Genomic DNA, 21,881 nt, shown 5'->3' on the forward strand with positions numbered 1-21,881 from the left:
GCTTTTGTTATTTTTCAAATAGGGTCTTGCTTCCTCCACCCCTCCCTTCCGTAGCTAGAATAGCAAGGGTGTCCCTCTGTACCCAGTTTTTTATTGGTTGAGATGAGGTTGCATGAACTTCTTACCAGGCTGGCCTCAAACCATGATCTCCTGGACCTCAGCTCTTAATTAGCTAAGATTACAGGAATGACACACTATCTAGTTTGACTAATTTCTTATATGTGTGAAGCTATGAAATTTAATTGGCAACCCAGATTCTTCAGGACTAAGTTATAGTATAAATTTAATCCGATTGCATGCTGAAACTAAGGGCGTGTGGATTAAATATCCCTTCTGACAGCCTTACTGCTTATGTTTGTAATAAATCTCACCATATTTTATATAGAAACAGAAAGTTATGCCAAGTAGGTAAAGCAACATTTTTGTTTTGTTTTGGTTTGGTTTTTGTTTTGTTTTTGGTCAGTCGTGGGGCTTGAACTCTGGGCTTGGGCACTGCCTATGTGCTCTTCAGCTCAAGGTGAGCGCTCTACCGCTTGAGCCACAGAGCCACTTCTGGTTTTCTAGTGGTTTATTAGAGATAAGAGTCTCACGGACTTTCCTGCCTGGGCTGGCTTTGAATCGTGATCCTCAGATCTCAGCCTCCTGAGTAGCTAGGATTACAGGCGTGAGCCATCGGCACCTGGCTGGTAAAGCAACATTTTTATACAGGTTCAAGATTAGCTTATTACATATTAAATAGTGGTACATTGTTTTTTGTGGTGCTTTGTTATTATTAGATCACAAATAAACATAGGTATTTTTCTCAGAGTAGATCACTCATCTGCTGGAAGCAAACTCTTGGAATGAAAGACTATATGTGATCACTAGCTGGATGAAAGGACATTTACTGAAAACTTTTCTTTTTTTCTTTTTAGGTGTTCGGTAACCAACTCATTCCTCCCAATGCACAAGTGAAGAAAGCAACTGTTTTTCTCAATCCTGCAGCTTGCAAAGGGTAGATTACTCTGTGATTGATTATATATTCTATTTTTTAAGTGGGGGGGAAATACTGAAAGTCAGTTCACAATGTAGAAATAATAATGTGAAATAACTGTATAGTGAGGTGATGCTTAGCAAACCTGTTGAGTTGAAATATAATAATCCTCCAGAATTAACTGGTACAAAACAGACTTATTTGCTTGGACTCAGTCTCTGTGAGAACTGTCCTGCCACGTGGCACAAGCCTTTAAGCCCTCTCTGTAGATAGCCAAGGGCACTGTGGACTCGGGAGGGCAGAACATTCTTCCCAAGGGATGAGGATGACCTAGTTCTATGCTTGTCACATCACAGAGCAGTCTGTAATTGTCATGTCAGGTTGATAGGGAAATCAAAGTGTAAAAATTAGTTAGGACTTTGATAGCTAATGATGTTTATTGGTTCATTGATCCAGCGGTGGCACACTGAAAAGGGGAGGGCTGTGGATGTGGGGAATTCAGCGTCTGCTGATGAAAACAAATACTTTAAAAAAAAAAAAACCATTGACAAGAAAAATAAAAGAACGAAGGCTACTCCAGTGTGTTTGGCCTTTGTGAGGAAAGAATATGTATTAGATTGGATTCCATAAGATGGACGTCGGGTGTCATCAGGATAGGAACAATAACCTGACCAGTTCGTGGTGGTAGGTTACTGTTGTCTACAGTAAGAAAAAGCAGGGCTCTGCAGTCAGTTTTTCTCTGCATTTCTTCTGTGACTTCACAGATAAGAAGACAATCATGCCTATTATTATCATTATTGTTATTGTTATTATTATTAATTATTTTGTGCCTGTCCTGGGACTTAACCTCAGGGCATGGGGCCCTGCCCCTGATTTTTGTGCTCACCCCAGGCAAAACCATGATGTTCTACCACTTGAGCCGTAGTTCCATTTCTGGCTTTTTTGATAGCGCAGGTAAGAGTCTCATAGACTTTCCTGCCTGCTGGGGCTTCGAACTGTGATCCTCAGATCTCAGCCTCCTAAGTAGCTAGGATTACTAGTGTCAGCTACCAGTGCCCAGCTTTATGCCTATTACTTTTTAATTGAGCAGTTTAAGAGTTTTAAGCACAGAGCTGGGTGCTGGTGACTCATGCCTATAATCTTAGCTACTCAGGAGGCTGAGATCTGAGGATCGTGGTTCAAAGCCAGCCTGGGCAGGAAAGTAATTGAGACTCTTATCTCCAATAAACCACTAGAAAACTGGAAGTGGCACTGTGGCTCAAACAGTAGAGCGCTTGCCTTGAGCTGAAGAGCACAGGGACAGTGCTCAAGCCCAGAGTTCAAGCCCCATGACTGACAAAAAAAGAAAAGAGTTTTAAGCACAGGATCAGGTACAGTGGTTAATCCCTAAATCCCTTAGGGAGGTGGAAACAGGAGTTTCACAGTTTAGGGCCAGCTAGGACAAGAGTTAGTGAAACCTTGTTTCTTAAAAATGAACTAACTACAGTGGCTTATGCCTCTAATCCCAGCAATATGGGAGATGGAAATCAGAAGAATCTCAATTTGAGGCTAGTCTGGGCAAAAGTTAACAAGATCCCATCTCAACCAATAAAGCTGAATGGGATGGTTTGCCTCTCATCCCAGCTCTGGGGGGGAAAATAGGATCACAAGAAGCTCACCCCAGGCAAAACCATGAGATCCTATTCAAAAAAATAAAGTGGAAAGGGCGGGGGCGTGACTCAAGTGGTAGAGCATCTGCTTAGTGCAATGCATGAGACTGTGAGTTCAAATCCTAGTACTTCTTGCCCCCTTCCCAAATTACCAATACATTGTCTAAATGGAGAACTTGTTACCCTGCCTAGTGAATCACACTCTCTGGACTTTGTTATTTACCCTGCAAACACTCCAATTGTGATGAATTACAATTCATGCCTATTGATCCTTCTTGTTTCATTCCAGAACTAAACAATAACAAACAACACAATACAGCCAAAATGAGTAAGGCACCTAGTTACAAGAGAACAGCATGGGTTTTTTGATTGCTCCTCACTAACTCTGGAGGAGGAATTACAAGTCCACAGTTTACTCAGGTGCAGACTCAAAGTACTATTACATACCTTAACAAATAGCCATATAGAGTGTCTGTCAAATTTAAGTGAGCTAATGCCTGGGGAATCCTAAAGCACTGTTTCTGCGTCATAGAAAGCTGGCTGTTGCTGTTGTTAGTGCTGGCAAGAGCCAGGCCAGGGCAGTGCAACTTGCTCTGCCCCACTTCCCAAGAGCCCCTGCAACTTACTTGAACCTACTTTCACCTAGCAGTTCTGTGCGTTATTCCTTCAGAGATCTAGTAAGGTCCTAATTTGGTCATTTTTGGTGAAGAAAATTTTGACGGTTTGCTTAAGATACATTCCGTTACCATGAATTTCTCCTTCTGAGGGGTATGTCATTTTTATCTTTATTTTTTTGGTGCTGGGGTGTAAACCCAGGACCTCACATATACCAAACACACGTTGGAGCATGGATTTTTTTTAAAAAAATCAATAAATGGATTTTTTTTCAGAGCAGTTTTAGATTCTGCTTATTTTGACATGTAAATGGGTTTCCATTTTTAGCTATGTGTTCTTGTGGACAAGTGTAGTAATAATGCCTGTCTTTGTCTGAAGGCAGGCGAGGGATCTGCCACCAGGTGCAGTCTTCCTTCCCTGCACACTTTGTCTCCTTCAGCAAGGTGAATTGTGTGTGCATCTAGGACATGGCCACTCTGAAACTCCCAGCAACTTCTTTATTTTAAAGATTTCACTATTTAATCGCACTATTTTTGTCTTCATGCTCTGCCTTGACATGTAATTTATAATTTATCATCTAGCTATTTCATTATGCAGCACTAGTTTAAAACTTCAAAAGAGCTCTACGAAATAAGATAACTGTGTGTTTAGCATTAATAAATAATACATTAAAGAGTAATTATTTTGTGTGTGCCTGAGCCTGGAAATTGCTATAAGTACATAAAGTTTTTATTTAGCCCTGGTGTTGTTGCACTCTTAATTATATAATAAATAATGTATTTCTTACTGGCAACACTTGTTCCTCAATCCTTTTATAGAATGTTAGAAGGGAAAGGTATCACCCTTATTTTTGGAGATTTTTTTTCTGAACCCATGGCATCACACAAAGACATGAATAAGCACAAAACTTCAAAATCTTTCTTTTTAAAAAGTAACTTGGAGAAGGTTGCAGATTGGTTGTAATTAATATGGCAGAGTATGACCTCTTCAAAGATTGTTTTTAGGAAATAGAGCTGATCCATTTTCAAATGTCTGTTCCTATCATTCCAGCACTGAAAGCAACCCTGAAAGGAGGATTGTTCAAGTATCGCCTGCTCAACCCATTATTGTTAGGTTAAGTAGGACAGGCAGCCTAACTGTCGCCCTTCCTGTGCTTTACTTATTATTCAGGCCATGGAAAATGTAGGGTGTGTTTAATTTGCTTATAACATGCTCATGTAAGCCTTTGAAGGTTCTTGTGAAGATTTTTTTTTTGTCAGTCATGAGGCTTGAACTCTGGGCCTGAGCACTAACCCTCAGCTCTTCAGCTCAAGGCCAGTGCTCTACCACTTGAGCTACAGCGCCACTTCCAGTTTTCTGGTGGTTTATTGGACATAAGAGTTTCACAGACTTTCTTGCCCGGGCTGGCTTTGAACCACGATCCTCAGATCTCAGCCTCCTGAGTAGCTAGGATTACAGGCGTGAGCCACCAGCGCCCGGTGTGAAGATTTTTCTCACTGTCGGTTTTTGTTCATAGTGAGAAATGTTTTGTGTTCTGTGTGCTATACATTTTTTGTGTTCTGTGTGGTTATATATTTTCAGTTTTGAGCATATTAAATTTGGTCTTTGTGTAATTATGAGAACTCCGCATTAGCTATGTTTCTGTTTCTTTTTAGTATAAAATATCCCTAAGAAAGTCAAAACATGCAAATTATTTATTTGGAGAAAAGGTTTTTTAGGAAGAAGATTGAGTGAATATGGATGTAAAAGTTAGGCATTTAACATTGATTGGAAGTACTCTTAGGTAATAGTTGAAAGTGTTTCAAGTAAAAGACAGATCAACTAATTAGTATGTTTTTAACATTTATTTGATTTTGACACTATGCCATTTGTGGAGAGACTTTTTGTAACTTTAGTATCCCTTGAGTTCTAGATTGTTTTTTGAATTTTAACCTAAATTGGAGAAGAGTTTATTGTCAGAAGTATGTTTGTGATATTTTTGAAATGCCCAAACCCACCGAAAGGCCATTCAATGATTGATTGCCGGATACTCTAATCTAGCCATCTCCTTAATGTTGAAAACAAGCTTATTTACTCATTTGTGTTTTAGTTTGTCAGATATATATCAGATATTTATCAGTACTTCTGAAGTATTCCATAAATAATTCTAGAAGCTAGGAGATATAAGAACAAGTAAGGTCTGGTGTTTGGTTTTTCAAGGTTTCTATTCTGAAGATAGTATTGGAAATCTAATCACCACACACTGCACGTTGCTTAGGAGGGCCATGTCAAGACCTGGAACACAGAGAAAGGCACAATTAGCTTTGATTAATTAACCTATAGTTACACCGGATCATTTTGAACTTTCCTTTCCTGCCATCATGGAGAAAAATTCTCAAGATTTGGAGATAAACTGGGCGAGAAGGCTTAAGCTTTTATTTCTAGCTACTTGAGAAGCAGAGACTGGGGAGTCAGAATCTGAGGACAGCCTGGGCAGCAAATGGTTGGGCAAGATGGCATATGCCTGTTATTCCATTTATGGGGAATGTGGGGGTAGCACAGTGGCTGGGCGCAGGGGTACCTGCAAAACAGGGAAGCAAAAGTAGGAGATCATAGTCCAGCCCTGCCTGAGCCTAAAGAGACACCCCACCCTGAAAAAACCAACGCAAAAAAGGGCTAGAGGCATGACTCAGGTAGTAGAGTATCTGCTCAGCAGGTATAAGGCCTGAACTCAAACCTCAGTACTGCCCAAAAGGAAAAAAAAAAAAAAAAAGATATGTAGCTTTTGAAGTAGTTAAAAATGGTAGTCAGGCACTGGTGGCTCATGGTGTAATCCTCACGGTTCAAAGCCAGCCCTGGCAGGAAAGTCCATGAGACTCTTATCTCCAGTAACCAACCAGAAAATCAGAAGTGGCACTGTGGCTCAAGTGGTAGAGTGCTCGCCTTGAGCTGAAGAGCTGAAGGACAGTGCTCAGGCCCAGAGTTCAAGCCCCATGACTGATTTAAAAAAAGAAGAAAAAAAAAAGAAATGAAAAAAGGCGTATTTCTTATCCAAAAGATCGAGTTCACTGGCTTAGAATTAAGTAATATTCTGTTTTAATTGTTCTATTCCTTGGGCCATATGCGTAATGTTACAGTAGACTGTGTGAATAAACCACAGGGATACCTATTCCTGTCTGCACTATCATGTTGTGAGCCCAGCTACACCTGTGTCTGTCACTCAGTAAATGGGTGGCTGTGAATCAAGCCATAATGCTGCCCGGAGTGTGAGCTGTAACCATCCCACATGGGTGAGGACTGGCTGTAGGGGGAGAACTCTCTGTAGTATCTCATTCCTCAGGGATGAGCTTCCTGTACTTGAACATATACAAGAAACTCCAATTCCATAGTTTGTCTTACTCAACTCCGAAAAAGGTGGTTGTTTTTCTTCATTCTTGGAAACGTATACTAAAGTAATTATATATGTTTTTTTTTCCCTTTCTCTACAGCAAAGCCAGAACTCTATTTGAGAAGAATGCTGCCCCTATTTTACATTTGTCTGGCATGGATGTGACTGTCGTTAAGGTGAGAGTGGCCCTGGAGGACTTATTGTATCTAAACTTCTCCCCCTTCTAAGTATCCTCTGCTCTTAGCAGAAATCGCTTGTCACAAAGACAAGTGCAAAGCAATCAGTGTTGTTTTGTTCTGATAATGAAAGCTGTTTGGTTTTTTTCCTGTTAGTGTCAGCTTTTCATTTTCAAAACAAGATCTAGAGGTGTGTGACAACCTCGGAATCTTTCGTCTGATCTGAGGTAGAACTATCTACTTCTGTTGCAGCTGCTAGAGTTGTCCCAATTCTCCCTAAAAACACAAGACCCTCAACTTGGAGCAGTTTAATTTCTTGGTAGTTCCACAAACAGATAAACATTTTTCTTCCTGGCAATGATTATCTGTGGTGAGGAATTGGAAACAGTAAATCTTTATAATTGGTGAGATTTAGCTTTGAAGTGAAAATAACAAAAAAAAAAAAAAGGGATTGTGGTATTACAGAAGATGCCCCATGTTTGTATTCAGTGAAAACCATCTTGAAAGTGTTTGCAAGTCTATGGTTAACTTACTTCTGAATTGTACACTTATTTCTGAATTGTACAGAGCTTACAGGTCATTTAGTGTAATTTGCCATGCAGTGTTGAGCCCTGTATTCTAACTTGTCTGAGCTAGCATTTTCCAGTGTTCTGCCTCTAGGGATAGTAGATAGGGAGATAATACATTTATTGCAGTACTTGCAGTATCACAGGTTCTAGGATGAGAGAAGGGTCTTGGAAAGGCTATGTACTACTAATATTATTTACTTATTTCCTGAGTAATTGATAGAGGGAAGTATTTTTTTGTGTATTAGGTTCTAGGGCTTGGACTCAGGGCCTGGGTGCTGTCCCTAAGGTTTTTTTGTTGGCGATTAGTGCTGTACTACTTGAACCACAGTTTCACTTGCAGTTTTTTGGTGGTTAATTGGAGATGAATATATCAGACTTACTCGATTTGAAACAGGATCCTCAGGTCTCAGTCTCCTGAATAATAAGGATTATAGCAAATGTGAGCCACCATGCCTGGCACATGTGTTTATTTTAGCTAGGTTTTCCAAGTAGTTGACATCAAGATGCTCATAGTTATCTTCTTTTTAACTTTCAAATTCCAGGCTTCATTCTTCTTATGGAGTATTTGTGCCCTTTCTCTTGTTTCCTCTCAATAGTCTTCTAAGAAGCTTGCTAACTCAAGAGGTCCACCCAGGATTACTTATCGATCTTCTCATTTGCATGTTCATTATATTTATTTCTACTTTGTTCTTAGTATTTCCTTCATTTGATATTCTTCTGCTCTGACATTTTAGTTTGATGCCTATTTCATTAAAATCTACCTTCTTTTCACATTATGTATTTCACAGTGTGTATGAATTCTACTTCACTGCTTCAGCTAAGCCCTGTAACTTTTAACTTCCAACTTATTTTAACTCTTAGCATGTAACCTATGTTTACTCCTATAACTTTTGTTGCTGTTGTTGTTGTTAGTCATGGGGCCTGAACTCTGGGCCTGGGCACTGTCCCTCAGCTCTTCAGCTCAAGGCTAGCACTCTACCGCTTGAGCCACAATGCCACTTCCAGTTTTCGAGTAGTTTATTAGAGATAAGAGTCTCATGGACTTTCCTGCCCAGGCTGGCTTTGACCCGAGATCCTTAGATCTCAGCACAGGCGTGAGCCACTAGTGCCTGGCTTACTCTTATAATTTTTAACATACAGTATTTCCATTACATTAATTTCTCAGTATTTCCTAATTTCCATTATGATTTTTGCTTGATTTGGGAGTTATTTCGACAAGTCTAAATTTCCAAATCTAAAATTTTTGTGGGTTTTTTTTGTATATTTTTTTATAGTATTAGGGTTTGCTCTCAGACTTTATCCTTACCAACTGTGTGGTCTTAATGTTCCCAGCTTCTTTTATTAATGATTTTTTAATTTGATTGCATCTTGGTAAAATAAATATAGTCTATATAACTCCAGTATCTTAACATTTATTGAGATTTGTCTTATAGTCTAGAATGGAGTTTTTATAAATGTTCCATGTTTGCCTAAAAACATGTCAATTGTTGGGCACTATGATCTATTTTTATCCATTAAGTCAAGTCTGTTAATGGTGTCATTGCAATCATCATTGTCTAGGACTTATATTTGTCTTACTATAAATCAAGACAGGACTATTAGAAATCAACCCTTATGACTGCAGATTTCTCTCTTTTTTGGGGGAGGGATCTGTTCGTGGGGCCTGAACTCTGGGCCTGGGTGCTGTCCCTCAGCTCTTCAGCTCAAGGCTAGCACTCTACCACTTGAGCCACAGCGCCACTTCCGGGTTTTTTCTTTTTGCTTATGTGGTGCTGAGGAATCGAACCCAGGGCCTCAGGCATGCAAGGCAAGCGCTCTACCACTGAGCCACCTTCCCAGCCCCAGATTTCTCTCTTTCTTACATGGTTTTGTTTATTCTGTTTTGTGTTTTGAGACTGTTACTAGATAGACTCAAGTTTCAAATTATTTCATTTTCCTTGCATTTTGGCCCTGTCATATAGGCTCTCTTCAGCATTACTTCTGCCTTTTGTGATAGTTTATTTTGTCTAGTACTATTAGTAATAATTTACTTGTGTTAGGTTTTGTTTGTTTGTTTGGTTTCAGTATTGGGGCTGGAACCCAGGCTTTCTGCATGCTAGGCATACACTCCATTACTGAATCACCTGCCTAACCCCTTTAGTATTAACTTTTCAGTTCTTTTGCTCTCCGCATTTTTATATTCTCTTTTAGCTGCATCATTAATAAAGGCACATAAAACATATGTGAAAACATAAAACATAAAAATATATTTTAAAGGCCCATTTCCCTCTCTCAGATTTGGCCTTTTTCTATAGCAGTTACCTGTCACCGTCTGGCGCAGCCATTGCTTTTCTGATTGGGATCCTCTGGTCAGCACTCTTTCTTCAGAATATTCTTGCATTGGTCCATCTGGGCTCTTTGGTGGCATGCTGGAAAAGGGTGGTCTTGACCTTCACATGGGGGTCCCTGAAATAAAGAATAGACCTCATCTCATTTTATCCCTAGATACATCAATGTATATGTATTAACAAATAAGGATAATTTTCTGTGTAACTACATTAACACTTTCACACACAGCATAATCAACCCTTCTATAATATCAGTTGTTAGCACCTAGCCCAATTCATGTGTGCTATGACTCATATATTTATATTTTTCAAGTTAAGATTCTTATTATGTTCAAGTACTGCTTTGTATATTACATATTCAGAAAGAGCAAATTAAAAGTTTGTCTTTTAAATATTAATGTCAATACAAATATTAATGTATTCTCACATCTTATAGAAACTGCTGCTCTTTAAAGGGTTTATGTTTGTCTTTTCCATTAAATTTTATTTTGAAATAATTTCAAACTTAGCAAAATTACCAAAGAGCACGTTCACACATCCATCGTAACTCACCACCCATTAATATTTTACTATGTCGGGCATATACAGTACTTCACATAAGTATATATGTTGTGTGTATGAATATAGTACATATATAACTAATATTTTTCTGAATCATTTGAGAGTGTATTGCAAAAATAGTGTATATTTCTATAAAGAAGGAAATTTTCTTCAGTGACTGTAGACTATCAAAATAGAAATCAACAGAATTTATAGAAATTTATTTATAGGCAGTGCTGAGGTTTGAACTCCTACATCCAGCCAGTCTTTGCTTTAAGTACTTTTGAGGTAGGATTTCATACTTTTGCCTACAGCTGGTTTCAGACTTCAGTCTTCCTACCTACACTGGTACATGAGATGACTGGTGTGAAACACCGTTCTCAACCCAGAATTTATCCCGTGCAAGATCATCCTTGCACTAATGTTTATAGCAAAAGAAAAAAGTACTTCACCCCCCCCCCCCCCCCCCCCAGTCTGTAGCCAGCCCATGATCACATGCTACATTTAGTTGTCAAATCTATTAGGCAGCTTTCTATTTTGGATTATTTAGTAGTAGTAGTAGTACTTGCCTTGCTGGGGACCAAGCCACTGACTCCCCACGCAAGGCAAGTGCTTTACCACTTCGACACTTCTGCCTCTGTAGGCAGCAAACCTTTTTAATCTCTTTCACAGCTTTTGAATTTTTAAAGAACACAAAGGATGTTCTTCAGTGTGCTTTATGTTCTGTGCATCATGATTAGGTTGAAGTCGTGTGCTTTAGCCTCTGCTAAATTCCTTGGAGAATATTGGGTCCTTTTCAGGGCACAGTGCAAGGAAGTTCTGGGAACTCTCTGAATTTCATTCTTAGCAAGTTTTTCACGTTACCCAAGTACCATGAATTTGGGTTACTAACTTGTGTAAGGCATAATCAAAAGTCTTGGATTCTGAGAGAATATTTTTACGTTAACTTCACTGCCTTCTACTAGTCACCCCTTTCTCCTCCAGTATTCTTTTATACCATCACAATATGCTTTTGGAGATGCTATAGTTAGAATGATACAATATGTAGCCTTTCTGCATCTCATCATTGATTTAGCACTGTGCTGACTATTGACTTTTATCATTGCAATGTTTCAAGTTCCTTAGTGTCTTTTCATGGCTTAATAGCTCACTTCTTTTCAGTAATAGATAGCATTCTTTTTTTTTTTAGGGTCCGGTCGTGGGGCCTGAACTCTGGGCCTGGGTGCTGTCCCTCAGCTCTTCAGCTCAAGGCTAGCACTCTACCACTTGAGCCACAGCGCCACTTCCGGCTTTTTTCTTTTTGCTTATGTGGTGCTGGGGAATCCAACCCAGGGTCTCTTGCATGCAAGGCAAGTGCTCTACCACTGAGCCACCTTCCCAGCCCTAGATAGCATTCCTATTTTTAGATGTCCTGAAGTTCATCCGTTTACCCACTGAGGTACATTTTGGTTTCTTTATATTTGGGCAGTTAATAAATGAAGTTGCTAAAACATTTGTGTGGACCTAAGTTTTCAGCTTATTTGGGTAAATTCTTAGGATTGTTATTGCTTGATAATAGACAAGAGTCTTGTTTAGTTTTATTTTTTATTTTTTTATTGTGAAAATACTGTACAGAGGGGTTACAATTACATGGGCAAGATAATGAGTACATTTCTTATCAAGCATTGTAGCCTCCTCCTTTGTTTCCCCTTCCCATCCCTTCCCATCCTCCCCCAACTCACACCCAATCTGCCTCCCCCTCCCCCCACCAAAGTTGTGAAGTTTGTTTTCGATGTAATGACTTGTACATCTCATTGTTGCAATGGGTCCACCTGTATCCCTATTTAAACAATTTGTCTTTTCCCTTCCCCTCCACAAATTATACCAACATCAAATACAGTGAAAGCAGGGGTTATACCGTGGGGGAGGGACATACAAAGCTACAAAGAAATAATCTTATAAATGTGTTAGAAACAATTGCATGAAAGAAAAAAAAATTTGAATACATATCTTAGGGTTCATTTCCCTAACATCACCTTATCTGACCTTTTCTGCTTGACTCAGACATATACTAGTTACTGCAAATAAGGGAAACCATGGGACCTATGTTTCTTTGGGCCTGGCTTACTTCACTTAATATAATTTTTTTCAAGTCTTTCCATTTCCTAATAAATGGGGCAATGTCATTCTTTCTGATGGAGGCATAGAATTCCATTATATATATATATATATATATATATATATATATATATATATATATATATATATACCACATTTTCTTGATCTAGTGAGGGGCATCTGGGTTGGTTCCATATCTTAGCTATGGTAAATAATGCTGCAATAAACATAGTCGTGCTGGTAGCTTTAGTGTGATCTTGTTTGTGAACATTTGGGTAAATGCCCCAAAGTGGGATTGGTGGGTCATAGGGGAGCTCTATGTGGAGTCTTTTGAGGAACCTCCAAAGTGGTTGAACAAGTTTACACTCCCACCTACAATGAAGTAAGGTTCCCTTCTGTCCACATCCCCTCCAACATCTGTTGTTATTAGAGTTCTTGATTCTAGCAATTCTAACTGGGGTGAGGTGGTATCTCAATGTTGTTTTGATTTGCATTTCTTTTATGGCTATGGAGGTTGAGCATTTCTTCATGTGTCTATTGGCCATCCTTCTTTCCTCTTCAGAGAAGTTTCTCTTTAAGTCTTTAGCCCACTTATTTATTGGGCAGTTGTTTCTTTGAGGAGTTGTTGTTGGGGGATTTAATTTTTTGAGTTCCAGGTATTTTAGACATGAGACCCTTGTCCGTTATATGGCTAGTGAAGATCTTCTCCCAATCCGTTGGCTTTCTATTGATCTTGCTAGCTATGTCCTTTGCCATGCAGAAGCTCTGCGATTTCATGCAATCCCATTTGTCCAACCTTTCTTTGATTTGTTGTGTTTCCGGGTCTCTATTAAGAAAATTTCAGCCTGTGCCAAGGAGACCTAGGGTTTCTCCTATTCCATCCTATAATGTTTTCAGAGTGTCTGCTTTGACTCCGAGGTTTGATCCATTTGTAGTTGATTCTGGTGCAGGGTGATATATAAGGATCTAGCCTAACTCTCTGTCCTGTATGGCACACTTGGTGTGATTCTCTGGCTTAGGACTGTTCACTGGAGCACTAAAACTGCTTTCTATGCGAGAGCTTGTTTAGCCTTCAGCTTCTCCTCCGCCATCTTCTCGGCACCACTTGTTTAGTTTTATTGCGTGTTGCCACACTGACCCCCACTGACTTCCATGTGGTGTGTGTGCACGCCATGCTGCGTTTCCACCAGTAGTGACTGAGCACTTGTTCATGTTGTTCCACATCCTCATCAGCATGTACTGTTTTTTAGCCCTTTGTATTTTAGTCAACGTAACAAATGTGTAATGATGAGCAAGTCTATGAAGGCAAATAATGTCGAGCCTCTTTCCATAGGCCTACTGTCTGTCTGTTGAGATCTTTGCCTTTCAGTTGGATTGTTTTCTTCTTTCCTTTCTGGTGGGACTGAGTGCCTTGCTGGACAGGCAGGTACTCTAACACTTGAGCCATGCATGTCCCTGGTCTTTTTCACTTTCATTATTTTTCAGATTGGTTATTTCCTGGTTCCATAAAATAACAAGGAGACCAGTTCTCAGACTGCCATCTCCCTACCCCTGCCTTCTTCCTGTGCAGCTAGTATCACAGGCATATAACCAAGATTGGAATTTTGTTAACTTTTTGTCCAGATTGGACTTGAACTTCTTCTATCCCACTGTAATTGCCTCTTGCATAGCTGTCATTACAGACTTGTACCACATGCCAACTGTTTTCTTATAGAGTTTTCAGAATTCCTTACATGTTTTAATTAAAAGACCTAACAAGGCTCCCCTCTATAGCACAGGCTAGTGTGGTTGAGGAGGCATCTGTGCTCACAGAAGATCCTGCTTAGAAAATTCCTCTCCAGCTGGGAAGGTGGCTCAGTGGTAGAGCGCTTGCCTTGCATGCATGAGGCCCTGGGTTCGATTCCTCAGCACCACATAAGCAAAAGGAAAAAAGCCGGAAGTGGGAAGTGGCGCTGTGGCTCAAGTGGTAGAGCAGCACTAGCCTTGAGCTGAAGAGCTGAGGGACAGCGCCCAGGCCCAGAGTTCAGGCCTCACTACTGGACCCAAAAACAAACAAACAAAAAAATTTTTTTTCAGAAAAAAAAAAAAAAAAAGAAAATTCCTCTCTATTAACTAGGAGGGATAAAAACAAACTTTTTTTTCTTTTTAATCCATGGGAGCTTGAAAAACATGAAATTTAGATATCCAACTTTTGCCTATCAGTGTATCTAATATACTTTGAATTTCAGGTTTAGTTGCATTGTATCTTTTAAATTTAGTGTTTGGCTTTAGAAGTATACCTATCATTGGTGACTAAAATGGTTCATTTAAATACATGCATGTATCTGAGATAAAATGTGTCCAATAAAAATGGTAAGGCTTAAGTGTCTTTGTGACATGGTAAGGCTTAAGTGTCTTTGTGACTACTTTGAAACACTACTGTATTTCTTTATGCACAATCATAGAAAGACATAATCTATTACTTGGTATAGTACTAGTTATGAGCGTTTTCTGGTTGATTCATATTGGTTTGTGACAGTAATACAAAGTTTATGTTTACCCCTCCGCCTAACACACATAATTTCATTGATAGGAAATTAAGATCCAGAGAGTTTAAAGCCACTCAGTTAAAATATGGCAGAATTTGGAACTGATCTAGGTCTCTTCAGTCTTGAAATCTGGGCTCTTTCATAACATCTGCTACTCTTCATTTGCATATGTTCTTGACTTCCTGGCTTCCAATGAAGAGCAATGGGTGACTGATACATTGGGATCTGCACTGGACCAGAAATGGGGCCCTGACTTAACAAGCTATGTAACTGAGGCTGATGCAATAGATTCTGCAGTATAAAAGGATAAAAAAAACTATACATAATTATTCTGAAAGCTGGGTTTTTTCATGCCCACCAGTTATGTAAAAGTTGAGAGAGTCCAGGTAAAACCTTAACGAAAATAAATACCTCATGCTTTTTAACCTTTGACTTTGTGGTCCTAGGATAACAGATTTACCAAAGGCTTCCTCTGTATTTCAGACAGATTATGAGGGACAAGCTAAGAAACTGCTGGAACTGATGGAAAGCACAGATGTGATCATTGTTGCTGGAGGAGATGGGACACTGCAGGAGGTATGACTTTTTCTCTTTGAGGCTACTTTGAAAGCAAGAAAAAAAAACATTAAGTTTCAGAACAATGATGTAAGACTTATCATTTAAGGAAATTTGTTTTTTCTTTTTTTTTTTTTTTTTTTGTGGGTCATGAGGCTTGAACTCTGGGACTGAGCGCTGTCCCTCAGCTCTTCAGCTCAAGGTTAGTGCTCTACCACTTGAGCTACAGCGCCAATTCCGGTTTTCTGGTGGTTTATTGGAGATAAGAGTTTCACAGACTTTCTTGCCTGGGCTGACTTTGAACTGCAATCCTCAGTTCTCAGCCTCCTGAGTAGCTAGGATTACAGGTGTGAGCCACCAGCGCCCAGGTGGAAATTATTTTTCGTTTAGTTCTTTTTTTTTTTTTAGGACAAATGTTTTAAACTAGCGTAACTGTAACATTTTATAGGGGCTTCTATTTTATTTGTTTTTGTAAAACCCTCTATTCAACACAAGAGTTTATTATTAAACTTACTTGATAAAACAGAAGACAAAATGGTGGTGGGTAGGATAAGCTTGTTACACTTGGAAAACTTCTATAAAATAGTTCAGTTTGTAAAGGGTCCTTAGTTTCGATTATGAGAAATATTTCCTTTTCTTTTTTACAATTTTTAAAATTTTATTGTTAAGATGTACAGAGGGGTTACAGTTACATGAGTAAGACAATGAGTACATGACTTGTTGATCATTGTTACCCCTTCCCTTCCTTGTGTTGTTCCACCATCCCTTCCCTCCCCCACCTCCCATACTCCTCTCTGGAGGCTGAGATCTGAGGATCATGGTTCTAAGCCAGCCCAGGCAGGAAATCCCATGAGACTTTTATCTCCAATTAAGCACCAGAAAACCAGAAGTGGTGCTGTGGCTCAAAGTGGCAGAATGTTAGCTGTGAGCAAAAGAGCCCATAGGCAGTGCCCAGGCCTTAAAAAATTCCATTACCAACAAGAAATGAAAGAAGGAAAAAAGGAAAGAAAGAGAGAAAGAAAGGAAGAAAGGAAGAAAGGAAGGAAGGAAGGAAGGGAGAGAGAAAGAGAGGGTGAAGGAGGGAGACAGGGAGGGAGGAAGGAAGGAAGGAAGGAAGGAAGGAAGGAAGGAAGGAAGGAAGGAAGGAAGGAAGGAAGGAAGGAGGAAAGAAAGAAGGGGAGAGGAATGGAAGGAGGGAGGAAGGAAAGGAGACAGGCAGGCAGGCAGGCAGACAGACAGGAAGGAAGAAAGGAAGAAAATTAATTTAAAAACTTAAAATTAAGGGGCTGGGAAGATGGCTCAGTGGCAGAGTGCTTGCCTTGCATGCATGAGGCCCTGGGTTCGATTCCTCAGCACCACATAAGCAAAAAGAAAAAAGCCAGAAGTGGCACTGTGGCTCAGGTGGTAGAGCACTAGCCTTGAGCTGAAGAGCTGAGGGACAGCGCCCAGGCCCAGAGCTCAGGCCCTATGACCAGACCAAAAAAAATTAAAAAAAAAAAATTAATTAAAAAACCTCCTGAAGTTGTAAAGTTTGTTTCCAATATACTGTCCTATGGGTATCCTTGTTGCAATGGGCCATCCTGTGTCCTTGTTTCAGCATTTTGTTATTCCCTTTCCCCTCCCCAGATTAGACTTATGTATTTACAAGATGCAGGGTATCAAAATCAAGTACAGTGACAACAGGGGATATGCCATATAGGAGAAAGAACATACAAAGGAAACAACAACAACAAAAATAAAATCACATGGTACATTTAAATAATAACAACGAAGACAGATTCTTACGAATAAAACTTAAAGATTCTTTTCAAGAGAATGTATATATCCACCTTTTTTTTTTTTTTCATTGCTAGCAACCAAACACTGGGCATTGCATGTGCTAGGCAAGCAGTCAACTGTGGAGCTGCCTTTGTTTTACTCTTATATATTTTTAGTGAGATACCACTGCACATCTGTTAGAATGGTCAAAACCAGCTGGGTGTGGTGAAATACCTATGCTATCCCAGCTACTTGAGAGGCAGAGACAAGAGGACCAAAGGATTGATTCTACTCCCGTAGGCAAAGTTAGTGAGATCCTGTCTGAAAAACAAATTACAAGCAAAATGCCTGGAGGAGTGGCTCAAAAGACCGAAATTCAACCCCCATTACTTCAAAAAAGAAAGGAAAAGAAAACCTCAAAATGAACAATGTCAGATTATTAGTAAGACTGTGGAGTAACGGGAATGCTTGCTCATGGCAGGTGGAAATCAAAACACATGTAAATGATGGCATTTGGGTGCTAATGTATTATGTATTATGGTAGGCTCTTCAGTGATAACAAATGTACCACTTGGTTGGAGGTTGTTGGTAATGGTTAGGGCACTGTGTGGGAACTCTGTGCATCTTCTCAATGTTGCTGGGAACATAAAACTTGTTTTAAAATAAAAGTTTACTTTTTTACTTTTTAATTTTTAAATTAATTTTAATTTTTAAATTAATTTTCTTCCTTTCTTCCCTCCTGTCTGTCTGCCTGCCTGCCTCCCTCCCTTCTTTCTTCCCTCCCTCCCTTCCTCCCTCCATCCTTCTCCCCTTCTTTCTTTCCTCCTTCCTTCCTCCCTTCCTTCCTTCCTTCCTCCCTCCCTCCCTCTCTCTCTCTCTCTCTCTCTCTCTCTTTCTTTCTTTCTTTCTTTCTTTCTTTCTTTCTTTCTTTCTTTCTTTCTTTCATTTCTTGTTGGTCATGGAATTTTTCAAGGCCTGGGCACTGCCCATGGGCTCTTTTGCTCACAGCTAACATTCTACCATTTTGAGCCATAGCACCACTTCTGGTTTTCTGGTGCTTAATTGGAGATAAAAGTCTCATGGGATTTCCTGCCTAGGCTGGCTTAGAACCATGATCCTCAGATCTCAGCCTCCAGAGAGGAGGCTAGGATTAGAGGCATGAGCCACCAGCACCTGGCTAAAGGTTTGCTTTCACCCAGCAAAGAGGGTGTTTTGTCCTGCAAGTGTTCTTTCATCCCCATAATAGGCCAGTGCAGTCTATACATACCAGAAGTCCCTGGAGAGTCCAATGGAGGGGATTTTGCCTGATGCTCATTAGCCCATCCTGTACCCTTCATACCCACACCTCATTTCTGATTGCCTTTCATCTCCATTTGGTAGCTTCCTGTGTATGTGGGGGTCAGAAGCTAATAGCAGACAATGCTGTCCTGTTTGACTTGGCACTTGTGTGAGCCTTCCTAAGCTTCTTTTAGAAAAAGGCTTTGATAATGAACTTGTAATTGTTTTTATGGCTTTTTAATGAAGTGTGAAGAGTTCTTATAGCATAACTACAAAGAAGGAAATAGACCTCTTTCAGATGAGGGAGGTTTCAGCCCTTACTTGACAAAATGTTTTGAAGGAAAGAAAATGAATTATGTATTTACTATATCTGGAGCCATTAAAATAGGCATTGATTAAAAGACGATTATGGAGAATATATCAAATATATCACATATATCAAATGTGAAAAAAATGGCTAATGATTACTCAATGTGATAGAATTGTGAGAAATTATTTTTCTTCAGGTATCTTTCAGTTTCGTAATAGTATTCCCCTTTTTGTATTCCTCAATAAAAAATATTTACTTTTGCAAATTTTACTGAGTATAGCAAAGTAGTTTTTCCTATTTGACTGCTTCTTAGGGAATTGTATAATTAATATCTACGTCACATTTTATATATAGAACTTAAAACACAGACATTAGTCTTAAGTTATATAACACATGACCTTACTAATATAATATGGGGTTTTTGTAATTATTTTAGCCTTAGTAGATCCTAGGTCAAAGATAAAATCCAATTTAGCTCTAATCCTATTTGAAAATACAGCATGTTTTAAGATTCAGTATATCATTTAACATAGTTTCTAGGAAGAAAATGTATAAGTTTATGGTCCATGAAAACTGAATCCAATTCTTTTATGATAAACAAAATAACACGTTGTTTATAATATATTTTTTCTAACATTTGTAGGTTGTTACAGGAGTTCTTCGAAGAACAGATGAGGTAAGCTTTCCCTGAAAGAATAATTACATTTTGAGTTTTTATTTTCTATTCTTTTCACTTTTATTCTTTATCTGACCCTCCATGTTTTAAGTACACACACACACACACACACACACACACACACACACACACACACACACACACACACACACACACTATAAGTAAGGTTTGTGGTGATATGAAATTTTTGGGTGTGTGATTTTTTTTTTTAACTCAGGGCCTTGTTTATGCTAAGCAAGTGCTCTACTACTTGAGTTATACCTCCAGCCCATTTCTCACTTTTTTTTTTGTTCTGAGGACAGGGTCATGCTGTATTCAAATGCAAGATCTTCCTGTCTTAGAGTCTGGAATAGCTGGGGTTATATGTGTATACCACCATGCCTGGCCACCATGTTGTATTTTAAATTGTGATAGGATTAGATTATAGAAAAGACAGTACTGCTGCCTCTGTCATAAGATATGCTAATAAACCCCTCCAGCCTTTCTGTAGTGTGTGTGTGTGTGTGTGTGTGTGTGTGTGTGTGTGTGTGTGTGTGTGTGTGTGTGTGTGTGTGTGTGTGTGTGTGTGTGTGTGTGTGTGTGTGTGTGTGTGTGTGTGTGCGCGTGTGTGCTGGTCCTGGGGTTTGAACTCAGGGCCTGGTGCTGTCCTTGAGTTTTTTTGCTCAAGGCTAGCATGCTGTCACTTGAGCTACAGCTCCACTTTTGGCTTTGGCTTTTTTGATAGTTTATTAGAAATAATAGTATCATGGACTTTGCTGCCAGAGTTAGCTTCAAACCACAATCCTCAGATCTCAACCTCCTGAATAGTTAGGATTATAGGCATAAGCCACTGGTACCCAGCTGCTTTTTTTTTTTTTTGCTGGTCCTGGGGCTTGAACTCAGGGCCTGGGTGCTGTTTCTCAGTCTATTTGTGCTCAAGGCTAGCACTCTACCATTTAAGCCACAGTGCTACTTCCAGTCTTTTCTGAGTAGTTTATATGGAGATAAGTGTCTCACAGACTTTATTGCCTGGTCTGGCTTCAAACTGTGATCCTCAGATCTCAGTCTCCAGAGTAGCTAGGATTATAGTGTGAGCCACCAGCACCCAGCAACTTTTTCTTCTTAATCCTGCCTGTCCTGTAATTTATAACAGTTCTGTATAAAACAAAATTTTTGAGCTGGATGTGTAACTGAAAGTGGTAGAGCACTTATTTGGGGTTCATTGTTAAAACATCTGAAGCAAAATGGCAAATGCTAACAATTTGTTAAATCTGGGTAGTGGATTCATTTGTTAAATCTGATTGATTATAATATTATCTCACGTATTTTTTTTAGAAGAGTTAAAATATTTTATGAATGAAAACAACAAAACAGATCCTTCTTGGTCCCTTTAATAATAATTTGTGCTCCGGATAGCCTTTGAAGGTCCTTAAAGTATCTACTGTATTTGCTGCATTTAATTAAATCTGCTACTATGCTATTATTACCTGTGCCACTTGATTTGCTTGTTCTCTTTGCCTTATTTGTACTTGAGATTATTTCGTGTCATTGATCAATGTACATGTTTCTAATTGAATTTAGTCTGCTACTTTTTCAAATAGTATAATGACAGGGTGCAGTCTCTGTCATACTAATGTATCGATCCAACAGCTGTTAAGTTCTGCATTAGCTTAACTAAGTTTCTTTTACAACAGTTCTCATTAATGAGTTATCCAGGTGTTTCTTCCAAATTCCAAGTCATTGTATTTCCCTTGTTTGCTTTGCTTTAGGGACTGCTCATTGATAGGTAGTATTTTATTACTAGCCTAGAGATGGGGGAGGGGAGCTAGGGAGGCTGACATAGGACCAGTGTTACTTGGTTATGGTGGATGCACATTGCTGGTCCACTGAGCCTTATCTCTGCCATACAACAAAATGTTCTCTTTTTGTTTCCTCAGGCTACCTTCAGTAAGATTCCCATTGGATTTATCCCACTGGGACAGACCAGTAGTTTGAGCCATACCCTCTTTGCTGACAGTGGAAACAAAGTCCAGTAGGTTGTCAATATGGAATGTTGGCATCTGTGGGTGAGCGAGCTTGGGAATGAATAAAAACTTTTTTTTTTATTTTAAGTTTTGATAGCCTGAAACCTGAAATAATTGGGAGGAGAGTTCAATCTTCCAGGTCACTGAGAAGTTTCCCACTTGGGTTGTGAGACTGTCTCATCTAATAGGAAGTTCCCTGTGGGGTGTGAAGTGAGTTCTTTATGTCCTCAGTCATGAAGCTGTCTCTCATCCAAAGTGTTTTTATGCTTTCACATTGTAAGAGTCTTTTGCGAGGGTAGATTCACACAGATCATTTGTTGGCTTTAAATATACACAATAACAAATGCCAAGTCCCTTGTGAAGACTGAACTGAGAGCTTTGGCTTCATTATCTTGATGCTAGAAATAGCTAAAACCCCAACTACAGTCTCATCCTTTGGGACTGCCTAAAGTGGTAGACA

General features: G+C 39.3%; 1 protein-coding gene across 1 annotated transcript in view; it reads left to right on the forward strand.

The window, feature by feature from the left end:
- The window catches only part of Agk (acylglycerol kinase), an 88,553-nt gene that overhangs the window by 28,703 nt on the left and 37,969 nt on the right, over positions 1-21,881 (forward strand). The window contains exons 4-8 of the mRNA XM_069996919.1: positions 915-994; positions 6,705-6,780; positions 15,325-15,417; positions 19,386-19,418; positions 21,335-21,429. Coding sequence (XP_069853020.1) covers positions 915-994; positions 6,705-6,780; positions 15,325-15,417; positions 19,386-19,418; positions 21,335-21,429 — 377 coding nt within the window. The remainder of the gene's footprint in view (positions 1-914; positions 995-6,704; positions 6,781-15,324; positions 15,418-19,385; positions 19,419-21,334; positions 21,430-21,881) is intronic.

This window comes from Dipodomys merriami, unplaced genomic scaffold, assembly GCF_024711535.1.
Source record: "Dipodomys merriami isolate MVZ:Mamm:240054 unplaced genomic scaffold, mDipMer1.0.p SCAF_5, whole genome shotgun sequence".
Classification (NCBI taxonomy): Eukaryota; Metazoa; Chordata; class Mammalia; order Rodentia; family Heteromyidae; genus Dipodomys; species Dipodomys merriami.